The 13,912-nt window shown below is 36.9% G+C and overlaps 2 protein-coding genes across 2 annotated transcripts; both read left to right on the top strand.

Annotated features, from left to right (window-relative positions):
- Positions 1 to 5,720: 5,720 nt before the first annotated feature.
- GCK72_025783 (uncharacterized protein) lies at positions 5,721 to 7,000 on the top strand (the record flags this gene model as incomplete). Its single annotated transcript, XM_053736479.1, has 4 exons — positions 5,721 to 5,876; positions 6,333 to 6,517; positions 6,566 to 6,755; positions 6,809 to 7,000. The coding sequence occupies 4 exons, from the start codon at positions 5,721 to 5,723 to the stop codon at positions 6,998 to 7,000; spliced, it is 723 nt and encodes a 240-aa protein (XP_053580045.1).
- A 3,803-nt stretch (positions 7,001 to 10,803) lies between these two features.
- Positions 10,804 to 12,125, top strand: GCK72_025782 (uncharacterized protein; the record flags this gene model as incomplete). The annotated part of the gene is made up of 5 exons (XM_003105611.2): positions 10,804 to 10,940; positions 10,990 to 11,116; positions 11,162 to 11,352; positions 11,403 to 11,601; positions 11,877 to 12,125. The coding sequence occupies 5 exons, from the start codon at positions 10,804 to 10,806 to the stop codon at positions 12,123 to 12,125; spliced, it is 903 nt and encodes a 300-aa protein (XP_003105659.2).
- Between the last annotated feature and the right edge of the window lie 1,787 nt (positions 12,126 to 13,912).

Raw genomic sequence — 13,912 nt, 5'->3', positions numbered from 1 at the left:
GAAAATCCTGAGTATCTTACACAAACACACTATCTCTACAACCTTTTACTTTACTCAATCTGCTATTATCTCCTCCGAAACGAAAGAAAAAATAAATTTATGTTTTGAAATGTTGAGAACGCGATGAGTTAAAACAGAGAACGAAATGGGTTTCTGTAGATCGATGACCAAATCCAATCGAGTGGAAGTCAACGATCAGCAAAAGGAAAATAGATCTTTAGGAACGGAATCTCTGTCAAAATGAAAATGTAAAGACACAGAAAGATAGAAAAAACCGATGGAACACCAAATACAGACAATAATTTTTGATGATGACTGCAACAGTCTCGATTGGCAAGACTGACGAGAAAACCTAAAACAGTGATTGAAAAACTGCGCTTCTTGAAAAAGAAAACCTGCAACGACGATTTGCTATGTGTGTTCTTAACTCAGATCAGTTCCTATTTTAGGTAATATTTAAATTAGTGCCTTCCTGCAGTTACACACAGATCGCTATATAATTCAGCTTTATTTCATATCTTGTCTGTGTTCGAATGGTTTTCAAATTATCAATAGCTGTAAAATTTGTCTCTAATTATTCTTGTCATTTGTTGGACATAGATCCTAGAGTTTATTTTTGCTCCCATCTTTGATTCTTTTTTTTTTGTGACGCAAATCACCGTAAGATTGTTTACTACTATTCTTCCACTTTTTACTCAAAATGTTACCCTAACCTGCAATTTGCCTACTATATTTATATAAAAAATCAAACATTCAACCCCCAAAAATCGTATTTCGGGAATGTCATGAAGCCTGGAGATAATAAGCGAGTAGACCACCGTATCCTGCGTTCACAACCTGCAAATTATATTTCCAGCTACCCAATCGGAGTACAATCCACGCCTACCTGGAAATGTTCCATACCATAAGACTCACCACATTTCATTGTTTTTTTTCACAAATTTGGAGATTCTAAACTTAAAAGTGCTGTATTTTTAAAGTGCATATTATTTCCGTGATAGCGTTCTCATTTTCTCATCAAAACACTCATTTTCTCCAAAATAAATTTTTATGAACCAGTAAACACAAGTTGCTTACGTAGACAGATCGAGAGAAATTCTCAAATTAGAATCTTATACACTCACTCCTCTGTCTAGATTTGTTTCAACACCTACGAAAGCTCATTCATCACTAAAATCATTCGACGGATGACAATTAAAAGATCATTTATTTTATTTATTTCATTATTGCACTTTTTGTCATTTCAGATTCCGGAATACATTTCGAATGAATTCAGTGCTAGTAGATCTGTTTTGGTTTAGTGTTGGTCCATTACAAATCACCTGAGTACCTATAGCAATAAATTTTCGTTCTAATAGTTGCAATTAAACTCCATATTTTTCTTAAATAACTCATATTCCGGACTGTGCTTGGATACGGACTCTCTACTTTTCTCTTTCTACCTTCTACTCTTCCATGTACGAAGCTGTGATTATCAAACTAAGTCTCTTCTTCCTCGTTTTCAACCAACGGTGAAAAAAGGGCGGGCCTGATGCAAAATACACTGAATACTTCTTTCCTTCTATACTATCATCTCTTTCTCTCCACGATCTGCTCCACTTTCTTATTTTAGTAGCTCAATCCGTCCTATTTTTGTTTCTAGAAATCGGCTCTTCCACGTTGGTCGGTAAGTTTTGTTTCCTAAGCCTTAACCTACCTATTATTTTTTCTCGTATTAAGTTCTTATATCTCATTTACGTCAACACTTATTTTTACCTCACCCTCTTCCGATTTTCTGTCATGGATCAATCAGATTCTTAAGTATCTGCTAGAAAGTTAGCATCTCGAGACGTCTCCCTCGCAGACTTCAAATTTCCAACCGAATTTAATATTTTTAATTAAATAATCACCATCAATTTTTCACATTCCCCTTTGTGAAGCTCACAACAAAGAAGACGTTGTAACATCACTGTTGATGCTGATCGCATGGAATATTTTGAAAACACGACTTCATTTTCTAATCATCTGCAAATCAAGACTCCCCGAGGGATGCTGGTGCCTTGTCGTGCCTGGAACTGGAAGAGAAAAAAGGGCGTGGCAGTAGCAAACAGAAGCTATACCTTTTTACTTTGTTCTTCTCTCTCTCTCTCTCCCCCCGTGATAAGGTTTCAACCTGAGTCTCGTCTTCCTTGTTTTCGAACGTCGGCGGGAAAGAGGCGGTGATTGAAGCAGAACGGACCGTCTCCTTCTTTCCTTTCACCTTATCTGTTTCCATTTTGTTCCATTTGCTCTTCGCTGCTGATTTGTAAGTGTTTTGTTTCTTGAGTGGTCCGCCCACCCCATATTTGCAAGTGAAGCCGGGGTCGGGTGAGCAGGGAGTGATCCGTTTGGAAAAGATGGCGTTGGAGTTGTACAAATCTGAAACTGCTGGAAACTCACCTTCTCAACCTAAAAGTCTCTATCAAAGCCTAATTTGAACAGATGGGTGGTTTAGCTACTTTTTGATTGAGTATCAAAAGCCTTCTATTTCCAAATCTTCTCTTTTGAGCAAACCAAGCTCAAGACATGGTTTTGTCACTGTTGACACATATCACACGGAATATTTCAAAAACACGACTCCATCTTCTAATCATTGCAAATCAGGACTCCCTGAGGGATGCCGGGGCGAACTCAAGACATGGTTTTGTCACTGTTTACGCTTATCACAAGAATGCTTTTGAAAACGCTTTTCGAATCGTGATTTATTAGTGGTCCCTGAGGAGGCTTGGTACCGTGTCGTGTCAGGAGCTGGAAGAGAGAAGAGGGCGTGGCAGTAGCAAACAGAAGCTTCTCTGTCTGTGAAAAGCTCTAACTTCCACATTTGAGCACATTCTATCCCCTTACTGTTTCATCGCATCTGCTCTTCTTAGCTGATCTGTAAGTGTTTTATTTTATGAGTAGTCTCTACATCCAGGATTTGCAAATGTCTTCGGGGCAGGGTGGCAATGTGATTTCTCTGCATAAAAGACCAATAGAACCTTGTGCAAATGCAGATGACATAAGTTTTACGAAAATTCAGATCCCACGGGTGTTTTATAATGTCATCATTGCTTCACCGGTTAATCAGTCAACATAATTTGTTTTGAATTAAATCGCATTTTTATGATTGAGCATCAAATGTGTTTTTCTATTTCCGAATCTTCCCTCTTGAGCGAACCAAACTTAAAACATGGTTTTGTCACTGTTGACGCTAATCACCAGAAAAGCTTTGAAAACACATTTCGAATTGTGGCTAATCCATATTCCCAAAAGGAGCTTGGTACCGTGTCGTACCAGGAGCTGGAAGAGAGAAGAGGGCGTGGCAGTACCAAACACATGCTATTCAAAAGAACAAAACAGAGTCTCGTCTCCGTCGCTTTTCAGCATCGGTGAAAAAGAGGCTGTGCCTGGAGCAGAACTGACCGTCTCCTTCTTTTTTCTACCTTATCCCTTCTCTTTTGAGTTGCTCGTTACGTCTATATTTCTGTTTTGTCGCATCTGCTCTTCCTAACTGATCTGTAAGTCATTTGTTTCTTGAATGGTCTGCACACCCGAGATTTGCTAGTGAAGCAAGACTCGAGTCATAGAGTGAATCGTTTGGAAAAGATTCCAATTTCAAGGTGCTGGAAACTCAGTTTCTCAATTTCAAAGTCTTCAACAGAGTAAAAATAGAACGGATGAGTATTATCTTTGCTACTCCTCTTAATCAACCTAGATTGTTTCCATTTTAGTCACGTTTTTCTGATTATGAATCTAGCATCTTCTTTCTATTTCCGAATTTTCCATCTCGAGCAAACCAAATTCAAGACAATGGTTTTGTCACTGTTGACGACGATGGCAAATCAAGACTCCCTGAGGAATGCTGGTGCCGTGTCGTGTCAGGAGCTGGAAGAGAATGTCACTGTTGACAACGATCATCAGAAAAGCGTTGAAAACAATTTTTAATTTGTGAATAATCCGTATCCCCAAAGGGAGTTTGGTGTGCCGTGTCGTGCCAGGAACTGAAAGAGAAGAATGGCGTGGCAGTAGCAAACAAAAGCTGTACCTTTCGATTTTCTTATTCTTTTTTTTCTCCGTGAAACGCTCTAACTCTAGTGTGGTCTGTACATTCCAGATACGCAAGTAACGCCGGAACGGGGTGACAAAGTGATTTGTCTGAACACGCATAGAGTCGTGTGTGAATGCAGATGCTAGACGTTTCAGGAGGACAGATTCCACCGATGTTGAATAACATCATCGTGGCTGCTCCGCTTAATTAATCAACCCAGTTGGTTTTGAATTGAGTCACGATTTTATGATTGAGTATCAAACGCCTTCAAGACATGGTTTTGTCACTGTTGACGCTAATCACAAGAAAACCTTCAAAAACACATTTCGAATTGTGGCTAATCCATATCCCCAAAGGGAGCTTGGTGCCGTGTCGTACCAGGAACTGGAAGAGAAAAAAGAGCGTGGAAGTAGCAATCGTAACCTATACCCTACCTTCCTACTTTTCTCTACCCTCTCTCTCAGTGATAAGCTCTGACCTACCATTAGACCCAAGACATAGCTTCGTCACTATTGACGCTGATCACACGGAATGGTTCAAAACCTTTTTATTGAGACGTTGCAAATCAATATTCCTTGAATGACAATTGTGTCGTATTTCCTTCCAGGGCTGAAAGTGAGAAAAATTGTGGTAGTAGCAAACATAAGATCTACCTTCTAACTTCTCTATTTCCCGTCCCTCCGTGACAAACTCTCCTCTCTCATTTCAGTTGCTTATCCCACTTTTCTTCTCGTTCTTGTTTTTATAGGCCTAGTCTAACTCCACAACGGTTTTCAATTAATGCTAGATCTAAAATGGAAGGAAAAAATAGCGCAATACTGACCCTTCCGTTCTTTTCCTGAACACCAGCTGTCGATTTGTGTCTCCACTTTTTTTTTGCTTCCAACAATTTGTTCTTTCAAGGACTATCCGGTTATCTGAAAATTGGCTTCGTTTTTTTTATTCAACTGCCCTCTTTGAGATTCCAAGAACTTCTTCAAATTATCATTGTTGATCCCGTATAAAATCTCAACGACACGACTCATATATCTAAATTTTACTAATATAGAATTTTCGTAAAGAAACTGCAATAACGGACTTGCTGCTCGTTTAGTCTCTTTCGGTGTCACGCGGTTAATTATGTTGCTTTTTTTCCTTTATTCCAGTTTTGCTGCATTTGTTCTTCCTTGTTGATTTGAAGGTTTAATGTTTTTTGAACTGTAAAATTGAAATCGGCTACCAGAGCTAATATGTTAACAGTGACAGTATAACTTAAGGCATGATCTCCGTCGGTACAGTCAAGGTTCATTATCTCGCTATATGTATCATATAATAGTTCATGAAGTTTATAATGATTACCATATATTCCACGAAAAACTAGACTTTTTTCTTCTTTATCTCTCTGACGCCCGTGATCTCTGTTTAATATTTACCTCCACTTTTCTTTGCCATATCTTGAGTTTTCTTTCAGTGAATTTGTTGATATTACTTTTCATGCGCAACTAGTCCTTATTTCAGACTCCCCAAACCGACATCCCCTTCCAATCAAACTTTGGGTCATTCCATTTCTGCCAGTGACCAAACCGTCCCAACAAGTGAGTTTACTATGTGTATCGCTTTCTTGTCATATTGTACTATTGAATATTAATTCTGTTAGCACTTTACTGTTTTTCTGTTAACAGTTTTGCGTTAAGACATGACAAGCAACCAAACATGCTTCCCCGAGGTCGTCCAGAGCTCTCCAACCTTCTTCTCGGCTTGCATTTTCACACCACTCATCTTGACGATTGTCTTGACTATTTATTTTTTTGTGAGAAGATCAAAGAAAATGGAATGGAAGGAGAATACAGTTGTAAGTATTTCAAAAGTTTTGGACTAGTTCTAAAAATAATTCTATCTGAAATAATTATTCTGATTTGAAAAAAACAACTGGAGGCCCAACAGTGTTTCAGATTCTTCTACATGTCAATTTGATAGTTGGGATAGTTTTCTCCATCTTCATTACCGTAATCCATGCAATGTCCATGATTCCAGGAATGATGTATTTGAGCCAAAAATATTGGATTCAATACTTCTTATTGTAAGTCATTTTTCATTGCATTTATAGCTATATTGCCAACGTATCGCGAAATTTATAGAGCTCTCAATTTCTTCATGATAATGGGTCACTTAATCAATTCTTCGGCTAGTTTTTGGTCCCTATATTGCATTTCGAAGTTTCAAAAATGTGGAAGCACCTCTCTGATCTGTTTTCTTGTTGTCACTGTAAGCTTTCATTTAACGAACTTTGCTAAGAAAATATATTTAGACAGTCTCTGCTTCGCTACTTCCGATAGCCATTTTGGCTATTGGAAGTGATAAAACTGAGCTCGAATGCCTGTTCTTCCTGCAATTCATTACTGGTTTCCGAAATTTTGACATCGTTTCCTGTGGAGTTATTCTCACCGAGATTTTGGCCGGATCGTTGGACTTGTTCATCGTTCTCTCAGTCAAGTAAGTGATTAAATTAATTTAAAGGTTTATATAATTCCAGTGTTGCAGTACTCGTATCTTCATGATTAGCAATTGCAATTTACGATTTGATGCGCTTCAAATCGTTCAACTAACGAAAGGAACTATGATAGTCTCTTTCGCTCTGGCTGTCGCACAGATTTTGTGCATTGTCTTGGCCAAAAAGATGGTGGATATCCCAAACGAGTTCTTCAAAAACTTTGGACCGTTCCCCCTATCCGTGAGTTCTTCTAAATGCAATTTCAGTTTTCAAAAACATTATCTCATATTTAGATTGTTCTCTACCTTCCTCTCCTCCAAGTCTGCGTTTTGCTGTTCATACTTCGAAAACGTAATCCAAAAGTGGATGGAAAAGTCGATCCAATCAATGAAACAAAACGGATGTGGAAACATGGACCGAAAACTACAGGAAATAATAGTTTGTTTTTTACAAACTGTTCGCCCACTCCCGTCAGTGTATTCTAAACATTGTTGCTTGTTGTTCTGTTATTGCCCAGTAATTGTATCTGATTCTTCATCATTCTGATTCTGATCTTCATTTTCTGGATCTTTCTGAACACCTCCCTATCTCCATTAAACGCCACCTCCCTAGTCCCCAACTAAATCTATTCCCACCTCTTTTGTTACTGATCTCATTTTACTCCCACCTCCTGAATAAGGTTCACCTCGCATATTAGTTAACCTCTTCATGAACACCTCTCTCCCCTCTCACCTCTATCCATTTCATTTCACTTCTTCAAAGCTGAATACACTACCAAAACCCCAGTCTTCTTTATTTATTGATTTTTACAACTTGTAAACCCCCAATCTCTTTTCATGTAGTTTTTCCTGTCTTTCTTTCCTTTTCTGGGTCTGTTATGATGTTTTTGCGATGAAGCAATAAATTTTTATTCGAAATTTGTCAAGTTTTATGAAACGTCTTATGACTGATGCATTTCCTCCTTGAGATAATCTCTATCATAGTGATTGGCCTTGCGGCAATTTGCAGCTAACTTAGGATTTGCAACTGCGAGATTTCACAACTACGCCACTTTGCAACTACGACGCATTGCAGCTGACAAGAGAAGTTTTTGGGGACACGGTTTTCTAGAATTTTGGTTATAAATACTTTCGATTACGGGAAGTCGATTGCTGCCATCAAAACTAACAAGATATGTCTGCGAGCCGAGCTCATACCTCTCAAACTTTTTGAATTTATAAGCTTTTCACAATTTTTCACGGAATTCCAAATCGGCCGCATATACGCCATCGCACGGTTCCATGTGTAATCTCCAGCGGTTTACCTGTGCTTGTATAGTGAAAAAATGATGACATCTTTAAGTAAACTTTTGCCGATTTGGAACTCTATGAAAAATAGCTAGACCATATGAAAAGTTTAAGAGCTTATAACTTGCCTCACAGAGTCATTTAGCCGGTTTTTTTAACAGAAATGGACTCTATTTATAAATCATTTGTAAGCCGCGTCACCAAAGACTCCCTTTGTAAGACCTCCCTGACAAGAGTCAGAACTCTCTTACCGTAATCAAAATTATTATTATCCTAAGTATCGAAGGTACAAGTTCTGAACTCATTGCTCTAACTCCCTTGCGTCCCAACGTCTTATGATTGCCCTAATACATATCATGAAAATGAGAACCCGGTCTCAGGCGACTATTACAGCTTCGTGGGTGAGATATTTCACTACTAACAAAGGTTTCGCAACTGTCACATTTTGAAATTACATAATTTTGTCTTATCTGGATCATTTCAAGTTTCTCAAAATGCTTAGAACATGTATGACATCGTTAAAACCGATAGTTGGATTAGCTGCCATTTTTCTCACAGTGACAATCAACTTCTTAGTTTTAAAGCGTCCCGGTTTTGAAATGGACAGTTGCTAGACGTCACTGCTTCCAATAAACAGTCAAACAAGTCTTGGGAATGACTAATTCTTTTTCAATATCTAGTCTTTCAATTTATGTATTTTTATTTGCAAAGCGATATGTATTACTCATTATGTACTTCAAAACATTCTGTAATTAGTTCAATCACGGAGTTCTAACGAGGCACGGTTTCTCAGATATGTACGTCTTCTTTTATGTTTCCTCTCTCATATTATATTAGTCGGAAACTACATTGTATTTTTTTTGAAAATGAAACTGCGCTTCTTAGAGTTACAGAAACGGATGGAAAACTAAGATCAGCAACAAATTCTAAGTAACCAGATCAAAATCAACGACCGTGTGTTAGTTTTTCAGGTAGGCAGATTCACATATTATTTATATTTTTAATAACAGAAGGTTCAGTTTGGGTTCATTTATTTGGTTTCTGTTTTGCCTTCCGTTAGCCAGCCATTAACCGAGTCTTCCCGTTAGACAAAATCATTAATGAATGGTCAAATTGTTTACATTCCGATCTCAATTTTTGCTTAATGCATTCCACGAAAACATGGCTCATTCTTTTCACAAAGTGACATAGTTGTCAATTCAATAGAGATGATTTGGAAACATATCACTCTCCAAGTCACTGAAGGATTAGGGTAACTTCCGGGTTGGTGTCTCGCATCAATTTGGTGTCTCGGCGGCAAAAAAAAAACTTTTGCTTTTGATCGTGAGAAAGTGTCTGGAAATAAGTGTTCTCTACACCCCACTCGACTTTTTTTGTTTTATGGTATAAGGCTGTGTGAGGTTAGTTCAAAAATTTGAACTTAACTTTTGCAGACATAGACTCGGAAGTTAAAGAAAACTCAGTGAGGCTTAACTACATTGTTTTTGAGTACCCATGATGTTTCTGATATATCAATGTTCATCTTTTTCTAAATATTAAAGATCGCAGATTTTCGAAATAAAATGAATGATCAGAAAAGAAATGAATAGCGGAACAGTCCGTTTTGTTACAAATCAGATCTTAAATGTCCTCAGATATTATATCTTTAGGCTAACAAAATTTGTGAAAGTTTTACGTTCAATCTAGATACAGATGTAAAATTTTTGCATATTACTCATCTTCGTAATTTCTGCAATGCACAAATTATATGATTTGTTTCTCCTTACTTTTTTCACTCTCCTGATTTTTTTCACCGGTCTACCTATCACTGCTTAATTGAAGTTAGTTCCTTTACGCTTGATCTTTTTCTTCATGTTTTTGACTTTTACTTCCAACAAGTTCACAGTCAGAAGTTCGTCGACGTAGGCAAGTTTAGTTTGCTTTTGCTGATGTTCTCACATATCATGTCATTCCAGTATGAGTTAATCCCTGTGGTTCTGATTGTACTGGAGTGCGATACGGAAGAAACTAGTAGAAATTCCCAAGGTATATCAGAGAACTTATTATTGTCTAGTTTTTTTCTCATTTACTCAGTTTTTTTCAGTTTTTTTTTATTCCAATTCACGTATTTTCAAACTTTTGTTTGTTTTTCATTGTTTTCCTGTATAGATTGTACGATTTTTGAGAATGTTTTTTTTTAGAATTTTTAGAATTTCTAAACTTGTCGAAAATTGACCCGGGCCGAGCCGGGCTGAACTTTCTGTTGGCCCGGATTCAAAACTGGGCATTCATTTTATAACAACTTTCTTTTTAATGTTCAAAAATTTAGAGTAAAAATATTTGAATTATCAAATATATTCGCTTTTTTATTGAATTTCAAGTTTTAGTCAAAAACTATATTTTTTCCAAAAATCAAAATATTCAAATTTGTTCCAAAACATGTTCCACAACGGGCCGAGAAAACTTCTAATTCTGTCCCGGCCCTGCTCGGCCCGGCCCGTGACAAATGTGAAAATTTCTCTCATGCTGATAAAGATTACATCTACATTAGCTTCGATCTTCTTAATGATGAGTGAATTTTCATTTCTGATTTTCTGAACTTCGTGGTATCAGAACATCGAACTCGTCTTTTTTCGTTAATCGTGAGTCATAGTTAGCTGTCTGCAACTCGGAGTTCATCGAAAACTCTAAAAAATGTTTTACGTATCGGAAATCACTTCCTTATTCATTTCCCTCGCTGTTTTTGTACTCTTCACTTTTTCCACAGACATCTTGTTCCAGAGCATCCAATATCACAAAATGATTTATTCATGTGTCGATGAAGTTTCACTAATATTTCACCCTATTTTCCAACTCCTGGCAGGCCTATCAGTTGCTGCTTCCATTGCTGCTCATGTTTTTCTGGGAGTTTTCTTGGTAAAATTCGCCCGAAACATCTTTTGGCACATCAATATCAAGGTTTGAGCTATATTCTATTGTGTTGTCTGACATTTTCCTTGTTTCAGCTACTCTTCTTTTTCAACATGATCATTTCATTTGGTTTAGCCACAGTATATGTGGTAAACTTTTTCGGTTTGTGGTATCGGATGATATGGAAGAAGGAAAACTGTGAATATGTAATTCAAATGGGAGATTGTTTTTACATACGAGCGTTCTTTTTGTAAGTCATTTAGATAATGAAAAAATCATCCATCTAAGAATTATTCCAGGGGATTCTTCTGCTTGATACCGTTAAATCATGTTGCAATGAACTTCGAACGTTTCTGGGCCACAATCCGTCTTTCAAAATATGAAAAATCAAATTCAATACTTGGAATATCACTTATTTTTATTATGGTGAGTTCGGAAATAATAAACAACAAGTAAGTTAGACAATTTCAGGTCTTTGTTGCAACTCTCATAGTATATCTTGTCATGCTACCTGAAGATTTCACTGAGTACGCTCCAACTTGCTTGTCATTTTCCGCCACTCGTATCGGAAACAATATTTATTTCTTATACATTAGTCAGGGCATAATGGAGATTTCAATGATTGTTGTACTTCAACTTCTAGTTTTGTTCAACAAGAAAAGGTTTTCAAACTTTATTCCGTCATTCTTTACCTTTGATGCCACAATTGCAGAAAGTTGGACATCATCGACGAAAATCTTTCCAAGAAATTTCAACGGAATGAGAACCTAGCAGTGCTACAGCAAATAGGACCATTAATTATTGTTACTGCAGCGGTTATTGGTGCATACAACGGGGTTGCTCTTCTAATCCGCCCGTTTCGTGATCATTTCACCAAGAATCAGTATATTATTATTGTGTTTGGAATTTTCGTGAGTTTATTTTGGCTATCGTAAAAATGTAAACAAAATAACATGGATCAGTTAAAAATTTATGAGTTTGTTATGTTGCAGATGTTTTGATGAATGCTACACTAGAGTTCAGTGGAGACTTTGTTTTTTGATTTGTGTTTGAGTTTTCCTTTTGCAAACATTAAAAACTTTATTCGTTCTAGTTGACTAACTCAAAAATATCTGAGTAATAAATGAGCAAAGTTGTTGATCGGAATTTGTGTAGCTTGTTATTACAAAAAACAAAATGTTTTCAGATCATCCCCTATCTTCCATTCCTTCTCACCTACTTCTCCTACCGTACAATTCAAAAACATTTGAAAGACCGGGAAATGCTAGCCAAGCAAGCGGTGGAGATTGATGTAATTGCTAACGCAAACTTCTCGAATGATCAATTGTTGTGGGACACGTATTATATTGCAAAGTATGGAAAAAAGCAGCCGAAAATTAGTACAGTTAGATGTTGGAAGAAGTACTTCAGTAACCGAATCGAAAATCACCAGTAAAGGTTCAAACCTCAACAATTTTATGTGCTTCGAACGATAATTTGTTTATTTTTCATTATTATATATTTCTCTTGGATATTTTTTTTTATAAATCATTCAGTTTTTATTTGGTCCGCCTTCCATGACTTTACACTCAATTCGACCCAAGTACTTTCCGTCATATATGAATTCGTATGTAAATCATTGTTAATATGAACCTGCCCACTCTTTTTTGCTTCTGTTCTTTTTCCGTGCACATGACATTAAAAACTTTCTAATTTAGAGTCAAAACATACAACTGAAATCGGAAAAATATTCAATTCCATAGAGAAAACATCTGTCGAGGATAAGATCAAAAGCCAGCGGCAGTTCAATTCAAAAACTCAATCTATTATTCCGGACGTTGTTCTCCTTCCAGTTTCCTAAATTGACGAAAATCACTGCCCTATTTTACTGAGGAGGTACAAAACAAAGATGAGCACTTTTGACGTCATTGATGGTGAGTGGTTAGCTGATATTATGAACAAACTTCAAGTTCATCGTCATTCTCAGTCTAGAAAAATATCAAACAGTCTCCCATAAAACATCTTCAAAGGTATGTTTCAAATAAACTACTGTAGAAAAATGAAATACGTATTTTTTCATTCACTCATGATGTCGCAAATACCACCCCCAGAGCAAGTTTATGTCCAAGTGTGATTAATTAGGGTGTCTTTCTTTTCAACGTAAAAGTGTCTAATAAGATCGGTTCTTACTCACATGTAGACGTTGCATTTGCTCATCAGTACAATACCCTGATGTTAGAATAAGATTCTTGGTGGAGAGTCTCATTTGCATTTCTAGAATAGGTGTACATTCATTGTGATGAATTCTGACAGTTTTTTCTTCAAACTTTTCAGTTTTTTTACTAGGCGAGAGCTACAAGTAGTCAACCCTCATATATATTTTCCGACAAGTCTTATTTACGACTACAGTAATTTCAGCACTACGAGAATATAGATTTTTTTGAAGACCTGCATTTTTTTAAATGTACGTTTTTCTATGAGATTTTCTATCATTTCTCTTAATACTGAAAACTCGAAACATTTTAGTTTCTCATAAAAAAATCAATTTTTCAATACCACCAGCTATTTCTCTATTCCAACCTATAATATCCATATATTTATATTATGCCTGTCACTACTATACCCCAAGACCAAGCGAAACACTTTTTCGATGCCCCCGCATCATACGCATGAACTATCGAGACTACCCCGCAACACTGTGTACTTTTGTGCAAGAAAACGCAGACGTTCTGTTTTACACTAAAAAAGTGTTCGAGCGAAAAAATGAAATCAACCATGAATGCGGAAAAGGAAAGGTGTGAAAAAAACCGTGCATTAGTTTTGTCAGCTGTAAATTCGAAGTTCCTTCTAAGAAATGGGCTCTGATGACAATGAAAGTAAGTTAATGCTTTGATTTTTTGACATACGTATCTGGTATTATTGGTAGAATTGTGTTAGGTGCTCGTACAGTAAGATGATCTTTTCTTTAGTTCCCATGCTGCTAGAATACCAGAAGGTTCACTTTTTTTGCAACTCGCAACGTCACAAGTTCATTTCTTGACTCATTCACATTTGGGCGAGATCTTCTAGAAAGGTTCTCATGGTGAAAAAAACACTGAGACCGGAAAATGTCAGTTTCCAGACAACCCGCTGACTCTACCACTTTTCTTATGGTATGGGAGCTTCTATGGGAACTTTAGACACATTCTAAATTGGTAACCACGGCACTGATGGTACAAGTTAGTCAGAGATTCTCACCGGAGT

This window comes from Caenorhabditis remanei, chromosome X (genome assembly GCF_010183535.1).
Source record: "Caenorhabditis remanei strain PX506 chromosome X, whole genome shotgun sequence".
Classification (NCBI taxonomy): Eukaryota; Metazoa; Nematoda; class Chromadorea; order Rhabditida; family Rhabditidae; genus Caenorhabditis; species Caenorhabditis remanei.
This window is presented reverse-complemented; position numbering and strand designations above follow the sequence as displayed.